This window comes from Hetaerina americana, unplaced genomic scaffold (genome assembly GCF_022747635.1).
Source record: "Hetaerina americana unplaced genomic scaffold, ioHetAmer1.1.p SCAF_3, whole genome shotgun sequence".
NCBI classification, from domain to species: domain Eukaryota; kingdom Metazoa; phylum Arthropoda; class Insecta; order Odonata; family Calopterygidae; genus Hetaerina; species Hetaerina americana.
In genome coordinates this window covers 6,967,276-6,990,737 of record NW_027286874.1, presented here as the reverse complement: position 1 = coordinate 6,990,737, position 23,462 = coordinate 6,967,276, and the positions used below count along the sequence as shown (strand labels likewise).

The 23,462-nt window shown below is 36.5% G+C and overlaps 1 protein-coding gene across 3 annotated transcripts in view; it reads right to left on the bottom strand.

Annotated features, from left to right (window-relative positions):
* Positions 1–1,249: 1,249 nt before the first annotated feature.
* The window catches only part of Oseg1 (intraflagellar transport protein Oseg1), a 38,841-nt gene continuing 16,628 nt past the window's right edge, over positions 1,250–23,462 (bottom strand). Inside the window, exons 15-27 of one of the 3 annotated variants that reach the window (XM_071587775.1) lie at positions 21,937–22,090; positions 19,483–19,644; positions 17,282–17,448; positions 14,070–14,344; positions 10,647–10,791; positions 10,464–10,554; positions 10,272–10,372; positions 7,653–7,761; positions 7,391–7,559; positions 5,763–5,992; positions 2,352–2,510; positions 1,976–2,113; positions 1,250–1,551 (exon numbers count right to left, since the gene is read on the bottom strand). In XM_071587775.1, the coding sequence (XP_071443876.1) occupies positions 2,006–2,113; positions 2,352–2,510; positions 5,763–5,992; positions 7,391–7,559; positions 7,653–7,761; positions 10,272–10,372; positions 10,464–10,554; positions 10,647–10,791; positions 14,070–14,344; positions 17,282–17,448; positions 19,483–19,644; positions 21,937–22,090 (1,870 nt within the window). In that variant the 3' untranslated portion in view covers positions 1,250–1,551; positions 1,976–2,005. Of the gene's footprint in view, positions 1,552–1,936; positions 2,114–2,351; positions 2,511–5,762; positions 5,993–7,390; positions 7,560–7,652; positions 7,762–10,271; positions 10,373–10,463; positions 10,555–10,646; positions 10,792–14,069; positions 14,345–17,281; positions 17,449–19,482; positions 19,645–21,936; positions 22,091–23,462 lie in introns of those variants that run through there. The other 2 variants (XM_071587776.1, XM_071587774.1) reach the window with 2 other exon arrangements.

The following is a 23,462-nucleotide window of genomic DNA, read 5'->3' as shown; positions in this document are numbered from 1 at the left end:
TACCATAGCCAGTATATAGGTCAGTTGTCCTGACAACAGATCAGTTGACTCTGGCACCTTTGACTTGATGCTAAGTTAAATATGATCAAAACTCTAAAAGGACAACATTGACACATTTGAAACAACTGATTCCTAAACATTCATTCTTTAGATCACTCTTTGATTAGTCTGCAGAATGAAATTGATTCCTATGCCTTTTCAACATTAGATAAAATAATTACAAGACTGAAATATGATCAACTTAAAGATATGACTATGAACATCACAATTAATTCAATAATTTTTCACTGTTTTAATTTCATGGTAAATTGCTCATCCTTACATAAAATTAAGTAAGCTCCTATGTAAGCGTAATGTAATAACTAGTTTCTCCACTGCAAGTAAAATCAGTAACATTATCTCTAAACCTAAGGACTGAATGCCTGATTTCATGTACGGCAGAGTATATGAGGTCAAGTGTAATGTGTGAAGCCTTATATAGGCCAATCGGCAATTGCGGAACATGCGTGGTCAGAACCAGGACACATGATTGAGTTCGACCAAGCAAAAGTGCTGGCAAGAGAGAAACGCTATTTTCCGAGACTCATCAGAGAAGTGGTAGAAATAATGAAAAATCCAAATAATTTCAAACGTGACGACGGCTACTACTATGACGACTTCCATGTGCAAAAGGGTGATTCCTATTCACTGCCAAGAAAGAGCCAATTAGAGCATTCTGTGCCACCCAGCGTCTCCTATATATAGCAGCTAAACTGCGATGCAGATCACTTCGGCCGGAAGATACCTCCAGGACTGGGGGCATAACAGTTGTCTAACCATCAACCTACATGATGGTAATTCCCAGAAACAGCATGGATCCTTTATCAGATACACATTGTGGAAGCCTCAGGATTGTTTTACTGTTCTTTTACTTTGAGATCATTTTGCTTCTCAATAACCATCCTGCCTACTTCCTGATTTAGAGGCATAGAACATTGTGAGAAGGCACAAGAAATTTTTTAAATGGGTATATAACTGGCATCATTAAGTTAATCACTTCTGATCATTTTTCATGGTTTTTACTTTAAAAACTCAATCCAAGGAGGATAATGTGTGTAAGTAATCCTCACATACAGAGTGAATTAAAAGTTTGGAGAAAAAAATTGCATTTTACAAGTAATGGACTGATGACTCACATACCAGCGCAAAAAATTCATTGTTTCATGTGGGCTTCAGTGGTAAATATCACAAGCCTTGTGTGAAATAATGAGGTATTCCCTGTAATGGAGCTTTATCCATAGATCTTTAAGACTGCTTTACCACTGGATCCATCTCCATATTTTTTTATAGTTAAAAATAGATTGTTGCAACTTGCTCATAAATAAGTCTGGTAACTTTGAATTAAAGCAAGGCGGCTGGTCATTTCCTGGATTCCAATTCTCAACTTTTTCCATATTTCCCTGGATGAACATGGTGTCCTTCACCCAACATTTGGTCCCAAGTGCATAGAAAGGGATTGAGTATTTTTTAAGTGAATCATTCCTCTTTGCTTCATGTGTGCCACCAGTATAACTGAAAACAATCCAAATAGATATAGTTTTGGTTTTATCCAGATCCAGCACATGTGCTTATGGCCTATTTGATCTTACTTCATAGGCAAAAGTAACATCATTCTCACTCTGAAGTACCAATTATCATACCATAATCCTGATTTGAATAGTGCATTCCCAACTTTTCCGAAGAATGTGGCCTTCTGGCTAATTTAACCTATCTATTGCTTAATAATGTTATGAAAAAATTTAGTCATTCCCATTTTTTTTTAATTTTTCCTACTGAATTGGCACACTTTAAAGCTGCAAATTTATACAATATTAAATGCTGAGTAATAATAATTAAAGAAATAAAATTTTTTTATCAATTATTTAAAAAATCAATATTTATCTCAACAAAAAGTATGTACTATGTTATTCATATGTTTAAAACATACTTTCATTACATGTAAATTATTGATAACAGCAATAAGTCATTATGAGTCTTCAGCTATGACACGCACATTTCCATTATTTTCATCTCTGCAAAATGGACAATGGGCTTTCTGGACTACAGCTTGTTCGTAATCTTCAAGAAAAAATCCCTATAAAAGAAAAAAATCCATGAAGAATTAATTTCACAGGCATTGGACAAGAGCAAATAAAACAAACACTACTTTTAACTGAGAGCGCACTAAGTGCACTCAAAATAAGCACGTAAACAGTGGCCCCAACACTATATATAAGATAGAATTGCTGGATAACAAGTTTCATTGGCCACTTATTGAAAACAAAAAGATCATGCCATAGACTTTTATGCTTAGCACTGAACCTCATACTCACCCGAAAACAAGAGTTACACTGCCTCACAGCAAAGGATGGCATCACATTGCGATAAAATTGGTATTTTAAGGGTTTTGGCCACCTCCTGATTAATACTTCAGCAGGATCCAGTTCAAGCAAATCATCTTTAGTCAACATTGTTGGCCCATACAAATCATTCTGAAAAGTTTTGTCACCAGTTAAGAAAAACACTAGGCATTTTAAAATTCAGAATTTAAACACGAGCATAAGAGCAAATTATAGATTTGTATACAGCTATAGTGTAAAGTTTCCCCAACACACTGCTCCTGCCATCCAGATTTCTTTAGATTTGAGAAAGAAAGTAATATCTCATTCCAAGAAACTGTGGGAGATGCCATTAATAACTTTTAACTGGATCATCCGCTAAATATGCAGGACAGTACCTCAATAGCTTAACTAGCTAAAGCACTCGTACAGATATCGAGGGATCCGGGTTCGAATCCTGGTCAAGATGAATGATTTTTACCCTCTGAAACTGTTGCATTGTAATTTCTCATTATTTATTTTATTATAAATTACTGTAGAATGCTGATTATCAAATGCCTAGTTATTTGATGGATGGATTGTGCCTAGCCAGGGGAATTCCCTCCTTTCCCTTTCCATTATTCTTTCTCACCCCAATGCAGGGAGCTAATGATACGAGGGTAATCTGAAAATTCCTCGGAATGGAATAGAAATAAATGACTTACCTTAGTGAATTTTTTTATTTTTCAAAATAATCTCCTTGTACACTAATTCACTTGGTCCAGCAATGATCCAATTTCTTCATCCCATTTTGAAAATTAGATTACTTCAGGACTTCAAAATACCTGTCTACTTTGGCAGTTAATTCTTTATTTGAAGAAAATCTCCATCCACAGAGGAAAATTTTGGGCTTGGGGAAGGGATGGAAATTTGACGGAGCCAAATCACGCTAATAAGCTGGGTCTGGCAGCAATTTGTCTCTTAGGTCTTTTTTGGTGTATCTTTAACTGTAGTTGGCCCAGGAGGTTAGTGTAATATTGTCCAGTAATTGTTTGACCAGTTGGAAGATAATCTGTCAGCAGAATCCCTTCTGCATCCCAGAAAACTGAAGCCATTACCTTTTTGGCCGCCTTTGCTTTCTCTGGTGGTGGTGAATAAACATGTTTCCACTGCTTTGACTGCTGTTTTGTCTCTGGAGTATAGTAATGAAACCAAGCTTCATGTGTGATCACAAACCGATTCAGAAAATCTTGATGGTAGCTCTTAAAATGGGTCAAACATTGTTCAGAATTTTCCATTATGATGTGTTTGTGATCCTGCATCAAGAGTTGTGGTACCCATTTAGCAGATAATTTTCTCATATCCAATTCTACTGCTAAAATATGATGAGCCTGTTTAGATGACATCCCTCCAGCTTCAGCAACTTCTCACACTTTCAGCTGGCAATCCTCCATGACCATTTTATGTAACTTTGCAATAATTTCTGGGGTAGTGGCACATTTTGACTGACCACTGCACAGATCATCATCTAAGCTATCCTGACCTAACAAATTTCAGAGTTTACGTCACAAAATCTTGTTCCTTTAAAAGCCCAAATATTTCAGAGTTTAAGAGGATGCCTTGATAGCTTAACTGGCTAAAGCACTCTACCGGATATTGAGAGATCTGGGTTCGAATCCCAGGTAAGGCGAATGATTTTTACACTCTGAAAAATGTTGTATTAACTTAAACTCGTTTGTCCATTTGGCAACAGTTGAATATGAATGAGCAGAGTTTCTCACAGTGTTCTGAAAGTTGGCATGAATTCCCTTTGCTTTTATACCTCTTTTTTACGAAGTATTTAATCACTGCTCGAATCTCAATTTTTTCCGTTTTCACGAATCACTACACGGGAACAACAACAGAGAGGCATCCGCACCACAGATCTCTTCCCAGACCACTGACATATTACATGTTTAGTCATAGAGGATTACCTATTACTACTCAGGAAAGTCATTGCACTAGCACTGACATCTGGTGGTGATTCCGAGAACCTTTCAAACTACCCTCATACTCTTAGAGCAACTAGGCAACTTTTTCCTTCTGCAACTCAATTAACTTTTGTATAAGTGCACAATTATGCTATAATGAATCATTTAAAGTATTCCTTCATATTAATGCAACCCAAGTAAGCAATTGCATCTGCTAATGTGACTGAAAATTTTACTATTTTAAATAAAACACTTTTAACAACTTAGAAGTGTGTGTGAAGAAGGAAGCCTATGGAGGACACTTACCAGAAGAATAGCGAAATTTATTGGACACATGAGGGCATATATTGGCACAATGGTTTATTGAAGATCATCATTGAAGAACACATGGAGGGAAGAATAACAAAGGCCAAGGATGAACTACAAGAGAAAGATAGTGGGGAATATTGGTGCGAGCAGCTATGAGGGAATGAAGAGACTAGCAGAGATCAGGATATAGATTGGCGAGCTGTAACTAACCTATCCTCTGATTGATAATCCATACTGATGGCGATGGGCTCTATCATTTTGCATCCAACGGTCAATCATGGTTCTGTTAGAAATTTAAAATCTTATCCCAATTAATATTATTTGATATGCAACCACAGTTTTATGTAAACTGGGTTAAGATGTTAAATGTTTCCAACTTTACATTGAAACTTTATTTTAATAAATATGGAGTATAATTAATTGAATAATAATGCTTGATTAAACTGATATTAATATGCTATAATTTTTATCCAAAAAGAACAGGATTTACATCAAAATTCAATTTTTTGAAAAAACATATTTTTTGGGTCTCTTTGATTTCACTATGAGGGATGTAGTGGCCCAGCATGTAGAGTGCTTGGCTACTGGAGCTTCAGCCGAGCTGTGTGATTTTTTGGGTACTACATTTTCCTGGGAAACCACATTAGACAGAGGGAATAAGGAACTGAACCCCTTATTACCATGCCAATGAGTGAATTACACACACTGTTGGGCTTAGCACTAGGTGAGCTCTATCCTTGCCAATCAAACCAACCTTCAGGTTGATCACTGTGGCTGGAATTCACTTAAAAGAAGCATTATTGTATCATAATTTGATGCCCAATATATCATCTAACTTTACATTGGCAATAATTATGTCCCTATTAAAAGTTTTTCTGATAAGATTATATAAGAACAAACAAAATGATAAAGATTATTTAGAGCACCGCCAGAGCTGATAAGCTATTCAGTTTTCCAGTGTTATTTAGCATGATGCCAAAATTCTCTGGAAGAACACTGCAGTCACTTACTCACACTTATGGTTGTTCTGACTTTTAACAACCACACCAGCCCTTTATTATATGGATTTCAGGGGAGTCAGATATGGCACACAATTCCGCATGCACCAAGTGCAGGCATGAATGGTTCATGGACAAAACAAACATACCTTTTTTTCATTGGAAAAATCATCATCATTGCTCTCCTCGGATGCATTCCGGCTGAATGAATTACTCTCTGGTTTGTTTTCACATAGGATTAACATCTGTGTGTCCCCTTTGTTATCCTCCACCCACGAGGAGTACTCTTCCTTGGCTGACGGTGGGGATTCAATGAGCCTTGTGGCTTCCTCATCACTTATTCCCTCCGCCAGCACAAATTCTACCAGCGGCAAGACTTCTGCAGGTAAGGGGAAAAGGCCCGAAAATTAGAAAACAGTAATTTTCCAAATGGCTCACAAAAACTTGACCGTTCTATTTCTCAACTATTATGAACTTGAATTTGGCAAAATAATGAGCTAATACAGGGTGATTTCAGCATGCAGAAATGTTTAGAATTCTAGTGCTATTTTAGGGCAATAAAAGAAGAAGACCAACAACCTGCATCAACAAACCTTCCAGCAAGAGTAATTTGTAATTAACAATGATGAAATGATGGCAGAAATATGTCATTTATAATAATGACTAATTATGCAGAAATTCCATTGGAGTTACTTCAGTTTGGTGGTGGACCTTGTAGCCATGAACTCCTGATGAATGGTATCAGAGGCATTCATTCAGGAAAAATCAAAGGGAGATGACACATCAACCAAATACATGCATACAATACCACTACATTGGCATATGCATAAAATAGAAACATTAAACTGTCACTAGCCATGCGCTGATTCACTGACCCAAAAATAAACACCTGATTCTGTGAATTGACTACACAATAATTTCATTAGTGGAAAAAGTACAAAAGTTTACAACTTATAATCCTATGCATAAAAGTTGAAAGTCTGCCTAGAGTGAAGCCAATCATTTGGGCTAGTTTTTTTTTAAATTGCAGATATTAAAGATTTTATTCTAGGTGAAGACAAAGGAAAATCATGTGCCCCATAATGATTTACCCAAATGTACCTTAAGAAATTACTCTGTTATTATACTACCGACTGGCTATTTCTCTTCCAAAATCCCCTACAACCAAAAAGATTAGGCTCCTGCCTCAAGTGCTGTCTAGAATATTTTGCACTTCCACCAGGCCAGGAACACTATCATGGTCTGGTTCCTGAAAGCTTCGAGAAGAATCCACCTTCCACTACCAATTGAATAGTCAAGGTAGGATGAGGAGTTGGGACAAATGGTTGAGCAAATGCCGGTTTATTTGAGGGACCAGGCATCTGCCTGGTCAAAAAAATGGCTCTACCCAGTACTACTACAAAGAAAAATGTTCTCCACAGTGATAGCATAAGAGTCAAAGAAAGTGAGGAAGAAGGAGAGAGCCCATAAGGTATGAAGTGAGCGGAGAGACAATGCCTGGTGCACTATACAGCCTTCTTGTTTGATGATTTGCATTTCAGAGATCCGCTCAGGTGGCCAGGTGTGGTCACATATATCAAATCTCTTACACTGGGTGGGATCTCATCTCAAATGGCACTTGCGTGAATGCAACCCAGCCATGGCAAACACAAAAAATGAAAGTGTGTTGGTGAGAGTCAAGGACTCCCGCTCACTGACCCCCTTCCCTTCTTGCACCTCTGAGTAGGAGTCACACTGCTTTTAAGCTCGAAATTGCAAACTCCAAACCAGTTCTTACCAAAAGAGACAAAGCTGTACACAAATGCATGGCCACAGTAAGGGCAACAATTGCCTCCATGAAAACTGAAAAGATTTGTATTCGAGCACTTGTAGCACATCATTTCTAGGTCAACGTTGTCCTCTAATGGCTTTGAATGAATTGACATCGTTTCCAAGTCGACATCAATCTGAAATGAAAATGCAAAGCGATCAGTGCAGAGAAATGCCTATAGCTTAGGAACATGCTGAATGAATGGCATAATAGCATGCATGGCACATACCTGGTACTTTGCAGGTATTTTAAGCTGATGAATTTTCTCCAATATTAACTGGGCAAGTTTATATGAACCTAAATCCTTTGCCTGCTTGGCTAATGTGTAATATATCAGGCTATTAATTATTAAGGAAATAGCAAACGAAGTTGAATTATGTGTTATCAGGTTTTTACCAGTGCATAACCAATTAAACATTGTTTCTATTTTAGCATATGAATATGTCTATTGCTCAAGAATTTATTTTAAATACCACTGATGATCAAAATTGAACAAGGGAGTTACCAGACAAATTCAACCAGATATTTAGACATTCTCTTCAAAATCACTACCAATAGATGAAATATGAATGTATGGTGCTCGCTAACATTCTCCCGCTCCATTTATTGGCCCCTTCGCAATGAAAAAGATACTTAGCAACAGAAATGATAGTCAAATTATCAATGCTCTCATAGAGGTAATAATTCTACAATCTCCATTGTGGTCCATAAATTTGGTTCTTTGGGAATTTTTTCAGCTTTTTTAATTTATGATGATCTGATGATAGCATAGGGGGTGGAGAGTACCTGGCCACACACTGTGGAAGATTCTTCACTCAAATACAGATTATGACTCAAGATACCTTTAACTTCACTTAAACCGAGTAATTTTTTGAGCATAAATCTTTCCAAGATACTGCAAATGGCACAGAGAAATGACTGGCCCTCCTTTGAAAAATGATAAAACAAAACTTTGTGACTCCACATGAAAATAAGCTTTATTGTCATTTATTATATTGCAATAAAGCTTATTTTTCAAGCAGAATTACAAAGTTTCATTTTAACATTATTCATAGTAGTAGTAGTAGTTTTGAGGGGAGGCGACTGACAGCTGAGGTCATTTGCACCATAGGGGATGGATAGGAAAGGATGAAGGGTGGAGAGAAACCCGGCGTCGGCATTAGCCTACTCTTTACGAAAGGCACCAAGGGGTCCGTAGCTTAACATCCCATCCGACGGATGGCGTACTCACTCAAAGTGCCCTCCACAAAGCACCTCAAGGAGGGATCGGAGATACCTCTGAAAAATATTCAACACTGCCGGGATTTGAACCCGGGCCCTCTGGGAGGGAAGTCAGTACATTAGCCCCCGCACCATCTCGATCCCCACATTATTCATTATGGAAAAATTCTACAAAGTTACGCCTGAAAGTATTCATGGTCCTCCTCTCTTGTACGATGCATGATTTTCACAAATTGTAAGATTTAGTACAAGCTGAGCTCTGCACACACCTATCAAACCAGTCTCACAGGTTGATCACCATGTTGGTGGTGGTCTCCTGAGAGTGAGAGGGTGGGTAGGTTAAATATCTCCGAGGAACCATGATGAACCACAAAAAGATTCAAGGAAAGTTCTACCATTAGTCTAAATTAAGTGTTTTCACAAGAATCATTGATAAAGGACCTTATGGGAGTAATATAAGGTCATTTTGAGGAGGGGAGCAGTTTGCTTCAGCGCGATGGAGTGTGACGATGCTTGGAGAGAGAGTTTAATCTTGTCTGAAAGTCTAATATAATTTGTGAATGCCACCTATCATAATCTCTCTAATGATGCCAAACTCCAAATGAATATACGAGAGGCAACTGCTAAATAACCACTTGGTATCAATCAATAAATTGTTTACACTGTTATATTAGATTCTTTGATGACAAATTCTAACTGATTAATTATAGTAGCCATTCACTTTCACATTGTATCATTCCCTTCGTTCCTTAGTAATTAATTACCTAAGAAATCATCATAATTGGTTTCCTACACTCTACCCACCTTTTTACAAAGAAAAATCAACATAAAATGTTTACCCTATAAGGAGCAGTAGAGATTCAATACTTTGAAAATGATTAATATAATTCACGCTTCATTCTTGTAAAGTATTTTTCTTTAATTCTTACGTCTGTATTTGATTTGAAAAGCATTTGTTCTGATAATCGTTTAAGTCTGAATCTAAATAGGACCTCAATTATATGGCTTAAGGGAATAAAATTAATACAGGATGATGTTACATTAATGTTCACATTTTTCAGATTAACTTATGTGTCTGGAAATTGAAAGCGGATTTCGCAGTAGTAGAAAATTTAACTCTAAAGATACTTAACTATACACATACGACTTAAATTCAGAATTTTTACGCGACTTAAGCTTTTTACTATTTTTATAAATATATGCTCATAACTCTCGGTAAAAGGGAAAAAACTGAAGGCAATGTATCAGCAATAAAATATTTTGGCCCATGTATCAGCACCTTGAATTGCAGTTAATGTACTTTAGGACTGTAAATGGATAATGTAACAGAATGCCTTTAAATAAAAAAATTAAATGTAGAAGATGAATCCACAGCAATCAGAAACAAATAATACTTGAATCTTTTACCCCGTTACCTTCAGATCAGGCACTGAGAACAACACCCACTCAGATACTGGATCAGCTCCTTTTTTAAACTGCAAGTGGTATTTTAATCTTGATTAATCTTTTTCCTTTAGTGTTCCAAATGTTATGCTGGCCTTATTCAGCATTCAAATTTGCAAAAATCAGGGTGTTACAATGGAGATTTGAAATAATATAACACTTCTCAGATAAATCAAAAGGATACAACATTGAGACACCCTTAATATGTAAATCGCCAATTTCATAAACAAGAAATCGAGCAGTATTGAATAATGCTTCCTTTAAGCAGTCATAGAAAGGCTCATCCTGGGAATATAAAGGAACTTCAGGTGAGAACTCCATTTGATGGCTTGCAATTAAAACAACACACATGCACAAGTTTCAAGAAAATACTCACAAAATATCGTTTGATTGTTTCAAATGCATAATAAATGCACGCAAGCCTTTGATGCAAGTTGAAACTAGAAATTATTTTATCAGTGGAAAATCTGCAAATAGATATTTAAAAAAAAATAGAAATTGATAGAACTCAATAAGAGATTGAATATAGATGCACTTTCATGAAATCTAACCAGCATACTTCTCATCATTTAAATCCAAGGACTGCATTGCCAAAATCCAGTTATAATACCCAGCATCTTGATATCTGGACTCATTCACAGCATTGGAGGTCAATTGCTGAAGGACAATGACAGCTTCTTCCGGGTGGCCAGCCTTGTGGAAGGCTGTAACATAAAATACAATAATCTACAACAACCATTAAAAATGAAACAACCAGAAAAAAATATTGAGCATAATAATGCACATAATTTCATCAAAATACTTCCATTAAAGAGTACGCCCTGTCCTCTTGAGTTAATTGCCCTAGATGCAGGGCACAATTCAATTTGAATCTCTCAAGCATCTTATTCTGAGAATGCAATTGTAAAAATTTGAGGACAAAGGGAAAAGTAATCCATGCATAAAACAAAGGACAAATAAGACCATGGCAAATGATAAATTAGCAGTTTGACAATGGAAAAGAAAAATATGAAGTATGTTGAAATGAGAATTTCCTGGGTGATTGCCACGCCAAACTTAAACATGCATTTCATTGAAAGGGTTAAAAAATATCAGGACTATTTTTGACCCATATTTCAATACAAATTAAATACCATAAATGCCTAAACAGTTTTTCGTTCTTCAATAGTTAGTAATTTTCACATTGTTCCATTGGTATATTTAGATGTTTTCCACCATATTTATGTGAAAGTAATATGTGTATATGCTGCTCCTATCAGTTATGATAAGAATAAAATGGCTAGGGTTGGAGTGCCCCTTGCATGTTTCAGCTAAAGCATGGAAATGCACTTGAATTAGAGTAAACTTCAGATGAACGTTTTATTCTTCTGATGGAGTCCTTAGTGAATGATGTAGGAAAATTTGTAATAACTGCATCACGCAGCTCTTTTACCAGAGGAAGGATGTTCAAAATATGACTTCACATGATGGCAATTGAAAGGATCGGATAAAACTCTTTTATTCCCTATTTAGCCAGCCTTTTATTCGGTATGTTAGGTATGATAACAAGTATGAATGAGAAAAATTACTGGAGGCTTAATTCGATTCGTAGGTTTATACTGCAGCTAAAATATTGTTGCTCGAAGTTAATGCTATTGGTCTTTCAGCATATTCCATGAAACAGCAAACCTTGGGAGTAACTTTTTTAACTTGTTTTTATTTCCTTTGGCTGGACTTATTTCAGTGATGGGTGGCTTTTGTTAGGAATAGCACAGAAGGTAAACACCAAATGAAGTTGAAGCTTGCTTGGAAAAAAATTATGGCAAAAATTTAAAGCCAGTCTAATGTAGGGATGGTCCAACAGCTTTCATAGAAGATCGCTTGATTGCTGTAGAGAAGGGCCCTGAGTTCAAATCCCGGGTGACAGCCACATCTAAAATTCAAGCGGCGCAAATTCTTTGAACATCAGCAATTTTAGTGATAATACGGGTGAGACAGGGCAAGGCCTATTATGCTGATTCACACTTATGATATTTGCTTTGTGTCCTTGAATTTGATATTTGCTCTTGCAAATAATTGAACTATAAAATGTGGAATGGATTTATTGATAATGTAAAAGTATGAAAGAATAAGCGGGTTTGGACATTTTTAGAGAATAGACAAGAGTCAAATTGCCAAACATATTTTAGAAGAGGGAAGAGGAGTGGGGTGTAGCAGAGGAGTGGGAACAACAAGAGGGCACTTAGAGAGAGAAATAACTTAGTAAAAAAAGCAAACGTTTCCAGCCATAAATTAAAAGCAGCTTTTTTTACGGTGCTTATGCTGAATGGGAATGGGCTTAAGAGTCTGTCTATACGTAATTATTTCAGAAGCAACAATTCTAAAGACATTTATTTTTGCATATAACAGAATTCAAACTACCTGCGAGGGCAATTCAAAAAGTAAGGTCTCCTATTTTTTTTCATGAAAAATCAAATTTATTCTCAACTTTGAGTACATCGTAGGAAAGGCTGAGCGTTTAGCTATTTTCCTACATAGTTGCCTTGACAATCAACCACTTTTAGCATCCTTGTAACCAGCTTTTTAATACCGGCATCATACCTTTCTCCCGCTGCATCACGAAGCCAACTGACGACTGCTTCTTGCACTTCCTCGTCTGACTTAAATTTTTGTCCTCCAAGGTGTTTTTTGAGAGCAGGAAACAAGTGGCAGTTGCTGGGGGCAACGACCGGGCTGTAAGGAGGGTGGTCGATGATATCCCAGCCGAATTCATTGAGTAGGGTGGTCGTTTGATGTGACAAATGTGGACGTACATTGTCATGATGCAAACACACTCCTTTGGTAAGACACCTTGTTGTAACCGAGGACCTCTGACACAATATTCTGCATGGAGAAGTAGCCACTCTCTTCATTAGGGCCTTCATTTATCTCATGAAGGGTAATTCCCCAGTTATCACGCACCATCTCGTCAATTGGAGCCACTATTGATTCCGGCAAACTCAGCTGCCCCGACTGTTGCTCATCGTGGACGATTTCCTGGCCATCAAAAAACTCCCTGCCCCACTTCCACATGTTTTTGATGTCCATGCACTTCCACTAAATGGCGATAAATTTATATCGGAGAAGCAGCTGTCAGTTGGCTTCACGAAGTGGTGGGAGAAAGGTGCGACGCCGGTATTAAAAAGCTGCTTACAAGAATTCAAAAAGTGATTGATCATCAAGGCGATTGTGTAGAAAAATAGCTAAATGCTCAACCTTTCAAACGATGTACATGAAGTTGGGAATACATTTGATTTTTCCTCAAAAAAATAGGGGACCTTACTCTTTGAATCGCCCTTGTATATTTCATTTTTGAGAATTTGTCAAAGCCAGAATTAATGTGGCTATTTTTTTAGCACTACTTCTACAGGATTATATGGCGTTATCCCTATGCAATGTTGTAGGGACTCCAACAATACATGACTTTTTGCCCAAACAATAGATCATGATATTATGGTAAGAATAACCCATTATAAATCAATTTCAAAGATCCAACCAATTTGGGAGATACAAAATGGTTTTTACGATTGGATTGCAGGAATATGTTGTAGAAAAGAGCACATGGTTGCTCACTTTTCACTGAAATTTTCACAACAAACTAACCAAGCAAGTTAAGTACCTAATGTATCTTGGTGGGTAAAGCATAGAAGTTTGGGTGAGCCTGTATTTTTAATGAATTTGGAGAATATTTAAGCAAAATACAATAAACAATGCTTGTAATGCAATTAAAACAACATGGTGTGGACATGCATAACACAAATCCTTGTATGAATGTGGTATATTTTTGCAATCTTTCTCACAGCACAGGAAAGTCTTGGATCTGGTTAATTACTAAGAAAAGTAGTTTCAGAAAATTTAATAAATTAATGGAGAAGGTGAGACTGATGGTAGCATTAAGTATTCAAAGTGATTTCCTTGTCTGTTCATGCCTCCATGTCACAGCTAACTCCCAAAGAAAACATACCTTTCTGTGCTTCAATAAACCTATCATTCTCAGCCAGCCACTGTGCATATGGCACATACACCAGGCCACATAATTCCGGCTGTTTCTCCGCAAGGGCAAAAGCCTCCTTCCACTCGCGAGCATCAACCCACAGCTTCAGTACGCTCTCTTTGTCTCCCACTTTGGTGTACATTTCAGCAGCAGAACTGAGGTGGCCCAACCGCTTCAAGTGGTTTGAGATAGCCATCAGGGCATCTCCATCATCCTTCGTGAGGCGATATCCCAGGTCCAGTAGCCTGCAACAAGAAAAATTACCACTCTCTGCTTACCATAGAATAGATAAAATTATTGCTAATCCACGAGGTAAAACAATATGAAAATTGAATAGATAAATCAGCTACCACACAAGAATAAAATAACAGGACATGGAATAAATTCTACTTCAGGTTAACACTAGAAAGATGATTCCAAAGCAAACCTATATTTCTACACATACCAGTAGAAGAGAACGTACTGCCTGGCCAAAAGCCAATGAAAGTATGTCTCACGCTAAGCAAATGCAATCGGCAAAATGGAAATTAAATCCCTGCTTGTTTACCATTCAGAAAGTCAACGAGCCTTCAAGGAGTGTTGTCCAAAACAGCAGTTTAAATGTGATGTGGAGATCACAGGAATCTATGCCATGCACCATGCATATGAGGCATTGCCCTAATAAAGAAATGGCTATGTGCACCAGAAATTTTTTAAATGATAATTCTGACTTCCATTTTTCAAAATTTTGAACCTTTGGCAAAAAAAAGTCTCTAGACAGCTTTCTAGCCAAAAAGAGTTAGGTACATATCATAAATAATTTCCAATTTATTTTGATTCTTTCACAAATTGAGTTCGCATTCCCGATTATTTCATTCCGCGATAGAAAAAAAGGTGAACATAATCCTCGATCCAAAACATTGTATATATTCCATTTTAAAAAATATATCTAGTACATCATTTATTTTTTTTGTATGCAATGCATCAACATATTTTATATTAACTTGTATGCCAAAAGTTGTTTCACTAAAAGAGTGTTTCACTTAATGAGAAAGATTGCCGAATGAATTATGCCAATATTATTAGGTTCCACTGTACATCTATTTGCCTCACCAAAATAGATACAACCTGACATCCAGCACTTCTTCAAATCCTTATACCTCCTTCCTTCCTTCATTCTGTAAAACATGTCTACACTACTTCTACCCCTTCCCTGGGTGCCCAATGTTCTTCCCTGTCTTATAGTCTTCAACATCCCATTGCCAATCAGAATACTCTGCACTGATCTTTCCTCCTTCCTTTGGATTTCTCCCAAAAATCCCCTCTTCTCCTTCCCTACAAAGTCTAGCACTTCCTCATTCGTTTCCCTTTCTGTCAATCTCACCTTTACCATTCTTCTCCATACCCACATATCTCAAAAGCCTCCAATCTACGATTATCATCTTGTTTCAATGCTATGTTCTCAAGTTGTACAAAACCACCCTCCACACCTAAGTTCCATGTCAAATTCTTAGGCCAAAATACATTGTCATTCCAAGAGAAACTAACCCCCATTGCCCATGGAATAACTATTATCATCAAAATCAAGATCAGAACCCACCTCCTTCTCAGAAAACTCTTGCAAGGCAGTCATTAGCTGTTAAGGTATCAATCCCTCGCATACCATACTGACAGCATGTCAACGAGAAACAGCCAAATAAGCAAAAAGAAAAAACTCCCAATTGTGTGCCTATTACTGCTACTACTTAGGAGATGCAAGTCCAAACATGATCAATTGTACCAATGTGCACAGCATTTCCTAATGTGAGAAAGGGAGAAACTTGAGAGCCTGGCAAATGGAGAAGATAGTTGCTAGGGGGAGGGAATGGGTGGATGAGACTCTATGAAGCATCAAACAGTTAAAATTTTCATTTTTGGATAAATGGCTTTAAAGCAAAAAGATGGATATCACATTATGGGTTTTGTATTATTTCCATATAAGGGCCAGAATGTCAGCCTCAAAAATAAAAATGAAGTTTTATGGGAAGCAAAACAACATCTATGATACTGATTACTATATTCAATCTTTATTGAGATATGTGAAAATTCACGAAACCGCATTCAACTTGAGTGAAAATTATGCAAATTTCATGCATTGAAAAATAAAAAGTAGTTGGGTTTAACCCCTTCAGCCTTCTGGAGCTATTCAAATAAAAAATGGTGACATTCAAATGCTTTACCCTAGCTATAACTTTAAGTCACAGATCAAATTTACTTCATTGCTGACAACCACATTTTTTAATATTAACTTCCCACAGCTAATGTACATATTTCCCTCAACATTAGGTTGCCATTGAAATATTTCCATGCCTCACTGAATTCTCTCTTCAATTCATCGTCACTTACTTATGTGACCCATGAGCAACACTATCTAAAGTTTTTCAAAAGGAGCAATGGGTAGCGTCAACTGACTGTCGGGAAGAATAGGCTTTTGTTTCAGATTCATCTCCAGTTATGAGTTTTTTTATAAAACCTGTGCCATAATTCGCAGCTTGGAGCAAGCTCCCTACAACTGCAGCGTGAAATTCTTGAAGTTGAAAAGATAAAAGAGAATGTGAGTAGGCAGCTGACAACCATTCCAATAAATGATTTTGCTGATTGTTTTTAGAAGTGGTCGAGACACTGAGATAAGTGTGTGAGGTCCCAAGAGGAGTACTTCAATGGGGACTAAGGCCTCCTCATTGTTCTGGGTAGGCTATTTTTCTCAAAATATTGCATCTCTGGATCCTTTCTGGACAGGCCTTGTACATGGGATGTAGTCAAAGGGTCCAATACAAATAAAAGAAGGGCTGCTTAAACACCTAGATATTATATTGAACTGTATCAAAGTTGCAGCCTGTTTTAATATGGTTGCAGATGTCTATTTGTTAACTCCTAAAATTTTAAATAAAATCATGCATTATACAGTACATAAACATAATGCATTATATCTACCTCAAAGAAGTAATGTATGAAGAATTTTTGAGCTTGCAACAAAAATTAATAGCTTAAATGCTTGCTTATTCTGAAATATCAATAAACAAAGAAACTCAACGACTCAGGTGTCCCAATCCAAATCAAGGTTACTGATTAGTCCATGCCATTTGCCATTAGCCAAACCTCTCCCAGTCACATGCAGATATTCAAGGTGTATGTATGAGTGTATACTGTTGGGGTTCACTCACATTTCCACCCATCCATTTTGGGCAATGACCTCAATGGCACGCATCACATCTCCAGCTGATAGATACATTTCTGCTGCTGCCCTTGGCTCGTTGATGTTACACGCCCAGTCAGCTTTTTTTCGAATAAGGGTCTTCCGATCCATTACATCTTCTGTCCCAAGGAATTCCTGAAGAAAGTGAAAGAAATGCATATTTTCAAACTGTATAATGAGCATGAAGGAAGGATGAAAGGAAGTTGAGAAGGCACTAAAATAGTCCTTAGCTTGATCTTGTCTCAAGGTCACTTGTTCCAGAAATTATGAAAATTTCAACAGAGCATCTTTTAGGAAAATTTTATTGATGGGGATAATTACAATAAACAGGCTTCCAGAGCTACAATTTGTATGATTCCTCCTTAGTGTAGGTGGAGGGGCATAATCCTTCTAACATTGGCTATTATGGGCCTGTCTCTGCCAGAACCCAAAAATTATTTGCTTGAGTAGGTAAATAAGTTACAGGTGTTAAGAAAAACTGATAACTAAATAGCTTGATCTTTCCTGATCATAAGATTAATAATAATCAGTAAGATGATATAGAGTAGGGCAAATGATTACTTATGGAATAATCAGTTTGGGTTCAGGAAGGGGAGAGGTATGTTTGATGCCTTACCAGTAATGATGTCACTAATAGAGATGAATAAAGAATGAAATCAGGGTGTATCTCTTTGTTTTGTAGATTTCAAGAAGGCATTTGATAGAGTGTATTAGGTGGAATTAATGAATGTATGGCATGAAATAGAAATAGATTGGAGGAGTGTGAGACTTATCAGCAACCTGTATATGTCACAGAGTGCTCATGTGCAAGTGGGCAATGGACAGTCTGGATGGGCAGTGTTAGGAAGAGGTGTAAGGCAGGGGTTGTCCATTATCACTGGTGCTGTTCAACTTATATAAGGTGGAAATGATTAAAGATGAATGGGAAGAACTGGAGATAGGAATGAAAGTTAGTGGGAAATTTATAAAATTAGTTAGGTTTGCATATGATCAAGCTTTATTTTTTCAGTCAGCCAAGGGGTTACAAGCATTGCTGATTGAATTGGAAATTCAATGTGATAGGTATGGGATGAGAATAAATGTAAACAAAACAGAGGCTGTGCAGTTTTCAAGAAAGAGGAAGGCTAAGTTAAATTTTATAGCAGGAGGGAAAAACTAGAGCAGGCGGAAGAGTTTACCTATCCCAGAAATATTTTGGAATAACATGGTCAAAGCAGTAGGGAATAAGAAGAAGAATTACATTAGGCAAAGAAGCATTCACAAGGAGGAAGGAACTGACGACAGGGATTTTGAGTAAGAATGTTAAGAAAAGACTAGTAATAACTCGGGTATATAGTATGGTTTTGTATGACTCAGGGTTGTTGATAAAGATAATTGAAATATATTGGAGATGGACTGAAAGGAACATAACTGAAGAAAAGCATGGTATGGTGGGATGGGAGAGGTTGTACGGAGAAAACCAAATCAGGCAGTTAAGGAAGATGTTGATCATTTTGATTGGCAATAGAATGCTGGACACTAAGATAGAGGGGAAACTGTTTGGTAGGGGAGGAAAAGGATAACCATGAAAGACATAATGAAGGGAGATAGATTGTATGTTGTGGTATTGAAGAAGCGTATTCTAGTGCCTGGTGTCAGCTTGTGCCTTATTAGATAAGTCTACGAAAAGTAGGCATGCTCAGTCTGAGTCCATTCACAACCCACCTGGAATGATAGCCTACAAATGAAACAAAATTCAAACAAAAAAAAACTTTAATTGAAGTTATTTGCTTTCATTCAAATAGCCTACGTTTCAGAAAGTCTACCACAGGGAAAAAAATAGGAGTCATAACCCAAGGCATGGTGGTGCTGTTTTGTGGAATGGAATGTTCTCTACTCAAGAATACCCCCATAATATTGGTAATTAAATGTTATATTTTATGGCATAAACTGAAATTTTCTAAAATAGTTTTTAAACATTCACATACTTGATACTTCTTCACTAATATTTTTTACAATAATCAGAATTTATTAAAGACAACTGAAAATCTATAAACCTACAAGTGGTCTGTATATTTTAAGTTACGGGTATCAAAGATGACATTAACCATGCCTCAATGAAATTTAGAACATCACTGCTTTTAGACTTTTAGTTTACGACTAGGTGTTCAGATATGAAGCTACACTTACCTGTGCAGCATCAAACATTCTTAAGTCTGTATACATATTGAGGGCATGCTCTCCTTGATTGCTCTTCATGTACAGCTTGGCAGCCTCCTTGAATTCACCACGGTAAGCCAGAATGTCAGCCAAAAACATGGTTCCATCAATGTTTCCTTTCCTTTGTTGCTCCTTCAAAATGAACAAAGAATGCATCAAATTTTAATTCAATTAGAACTTATCACAAGTGTGCATCATGGAGACCAAAATAAATAAAAATGACATAAAGGCATTCAATCACATGATGTACCTTGTAAATGTGGTGTTTTGTTGCCGAAAATGGCAGGAAGTTAAAATCATCTGTGCAGTAAACTACTGCTACTCCTAACAAAGTTGATCCAAATTTGCACTAACTGACAAGAACACAGAGGCTTATCAAACAAAAATATTGCTGGAGTTACTAATTTCAAGTTTGGTTAGGGAACCAAATATTAAGACACATATCATACAAGCACCATGAGCTACCAAGAAAGTAGGTTTCTAGCGCATTAGGACACCAACCGTCACTCTGCACGGAAGGGTGATTGTGATGAGTTCATAGTAGGATATGTGTGTACAGCTAAGTTAGATCAAGGTTTTGGGGTGACATAACCTTGGTTTTGCTGTGATTCTGACTTGTGCAAGAGGAGGAGTATTTCCAGCTCAACCATTACATGATGGATAATGATTGCCAGATAGCCAGCCGTATTTATGACCTTTGATGGGATAAGTATCTGCTGCGGGTAATTTCAGCGAGGGCCATGAGGTAATAAAGAAGGTATCTGGGTGGAAAACTAGTTTGGGGACTGAAATGGGACTAACGAACATATAGATAACGCTGTGTATAGGTAATGGGGATTCACTAATCCATTAAGAATGCACAGCTTAGCTTTCCTAAATATCATATTACTCTGAATTAAAAGGGCTTTCACTTGTTTCACTTCACTGTATCAAGATTCAGTGCAATACCCCAGCATAATCGCACAGGGTCATCAGTCAATGAGAGTGCTGATGTTTAGGGTTCATTGATTACTCAAGTCAGGTATGCTGTAGAAAGAGCCATGGAGGGGTATGCCCTCGAATTTTCCCCAAAACCCTCCAAATGATTCCTTCAAAGCATTTCCTTTTTCTCCTTTTCACACATGTTAACCCACACTTCAAAGCTTGCGGTCGTCTGGCTATGCCCCACCACCATTTGTATCCATCTTTCATGCATGCCAGATATAATAGCACATGTGCCGTTCAATAATTCCATAGATACAATAAGAGATGAGGCTTGTAATATCAAAAAAAGGTTTGCTTTTAGCAAGCCTCGCTCTCACTAGGCTGCTGCTAAAGGTTCAGCTATATCCATCACATATTTTCATTTTTATAGGTGATTGATGGAAAAACTTATGTTTACTTAAAAAATGGAAAAATATCCGCTAAAAAGAGAGTATGTTGCAAAATTAAAAAAGTCGACCCAAAATAATTTGTTTTTCTAACTTTTCTCTTAGAAGCTATAAAACAATCCACATATATCCATATGTAAATGGGACTACTGTAACCAACAAGTCATTTATGAAAAAATAGACTCAACATATTAACTGAAAAAAAACATCCAGAGCAATGCCATTGCAATGACATGAATATGAAATGAAAATGTCATATGTGAACATCATTAAAAATAAGCAACATGTGTTCTCTAAAAGAAAACAAATAAATAGCAGAGATTAAATTAGACAAAAATCCTATTTTTCATGACTGACCCAGGAAATAACATTTCCACTCCTCAAGCCGCATAACACAAACAAATGCATTACAATCAACTGACACTTAATTCATCTCACCTTGCAAACTCTTCATTTCTAATTTTACTATTTTGAAAGTGCATTTTATCATGTACTGATTTCCAAATAATTGAAAAATTAAAACAAATTTTCCACCAATAATCTTCTAAAACAAGTGTACCACAAAGCGGTATGAAATGTTTTGTACGGTAAGGCCAAATGCACATTTTACTCTTTGTACTGACCAATGGCTCAGCTTATACGACCATCTCTGGAAGAGTGAAAAATATTCAGAAAGGAAAGCCCCCTCACACCCTCATTACTTACTTTCTTTATAAGGTCATTTCATCATCAGTTCAAAGGTACTTGGGATCCTCTTCCCAAATTTCCCATGTGCCAACCTTGGCCAACATTTGATACTCCAGTTTAATAAAAATGTATAAGGTTACAAACTTTAATCGCTCAAGTGAATATTTTTTCCTATTATTGTCAATGAAATCATAATCACATGTATCACGACCAACAATTCTCAGGATATTGGTCAAAACATGCACACATTTCTGTTGAGATTACAATAAAATTTATTTTCATGAAAGCAACTTTAAAACAAATTTAGATAGGAACAAATATTATTGCATGATGCATTTTTCCATAATAATTCATCGCATAAACTTACCTCAAAATACTGTAACAACTCCAAATATTTGAGGTTCTTGATTCTCATGAATGCATGCCTGGCAACATCAAAATCGAGTCCTTCCATGGCAGCATGAGCAAGGGAGAACCAATCACCATCAGTCACACCTAAGCAAGCAACTTTGTATGCATCCCTAAATAAAAGATGACACCAAAATAAGTTTACTAGAATTTTATACATATGCATATATCAGAAAAGTGATTGAACCCAATTCTTATTGCTTATCCAACATGATACAATAATTACCTATTTCTGCCAAATATTACAATTTCTGAATGGCCCACATGCCAAAGCATGGAATCAGAACTATCTGATTGCCATTATCTCAAGTAGTTAGGTGCAAAAATTCTTTTTGATAAAAACAATAATGGGAAAATGGAAATGGAAAAATATACAAAAGTGTAATGAAATGTGTACTGATATAAATGACTTAATTTACATTTAAAATAGAGTAAACCCTCACTATTCTGGACGCCGGCTTAATCCCGTCGGAGTACAACCATGTAATGTGGGTGGTTTCATATTGGGTTACATTATGACTGCAAGGTAGTAATTAGCTGAAAAGCATGTTTTCCTAACAAGTTTCCCTGAACATAAATAACAACTGACTTTAAAAAATTCACCATTTTTCCAAAAGTATTGTAAATTATGAATTACCAGCGCCACACGAAGCAGATAATTCACTAATTCATCAAAATGCTGCACTTTGCAAAGTCTTGTCACATTTGTTTATGAAAGATTCCTACCATGTGCTTTTGTAACTTCCAAAGCATTTACATAATTACTTTGAGTTATTTTAGCAGTTAAACAGCAAACATTTGCATCAAAAAACTGTCAGTAAAAGAAAACATAACTTTGTAGACAAGGTGAAGATATTTGCATGCAGTTGGAATCTTGAGTCCCAGCCAATAGTATAATTTGAGCATGCCCGAGACAGAAGTTGACCAATCATCACATCAACATTACTAAAATTTACAAAAGAATACCAGCATAATTTTCTGAATTTAAACTCAAATTTATTAGATTAAAACCTGAAATCTGAAGTGAATTTAAGTTTCTTAAGAAAACTGAACTAATTTCTGAAGACAATCTGCAATTTATTTGAATGTTTTTTTTTATACTTGAGGCTTTCTGTTCACCATGTAAAGTTATCTTAAGTCATTGGTGATTAAATATGCATTAGAATGGTGAAAAACTCTCTCAGAGTTTACATGAATCAAATACTCAGTTAGTATGGACTATTTCTGGCCTGAAATAGATAATATATTCTATTGTTTCAGGCTTCACTTCGTGGAAGTATTTAATATCCATTACTAAAAAGAAAGAGTAGTAATTTTTTTAATAATGGATATGAAATAGATAAGATTTATTAGGATTTAATGTATTGCAAATACCACATCACTGGAAAATAATACATGCCAGTTAACAGAATGAATAGAAAGTGGAGCATGTATCAATTTGTTTAGGGGATAGTGCTACAAGTAGGCATTGAGCTGTTTTAATAA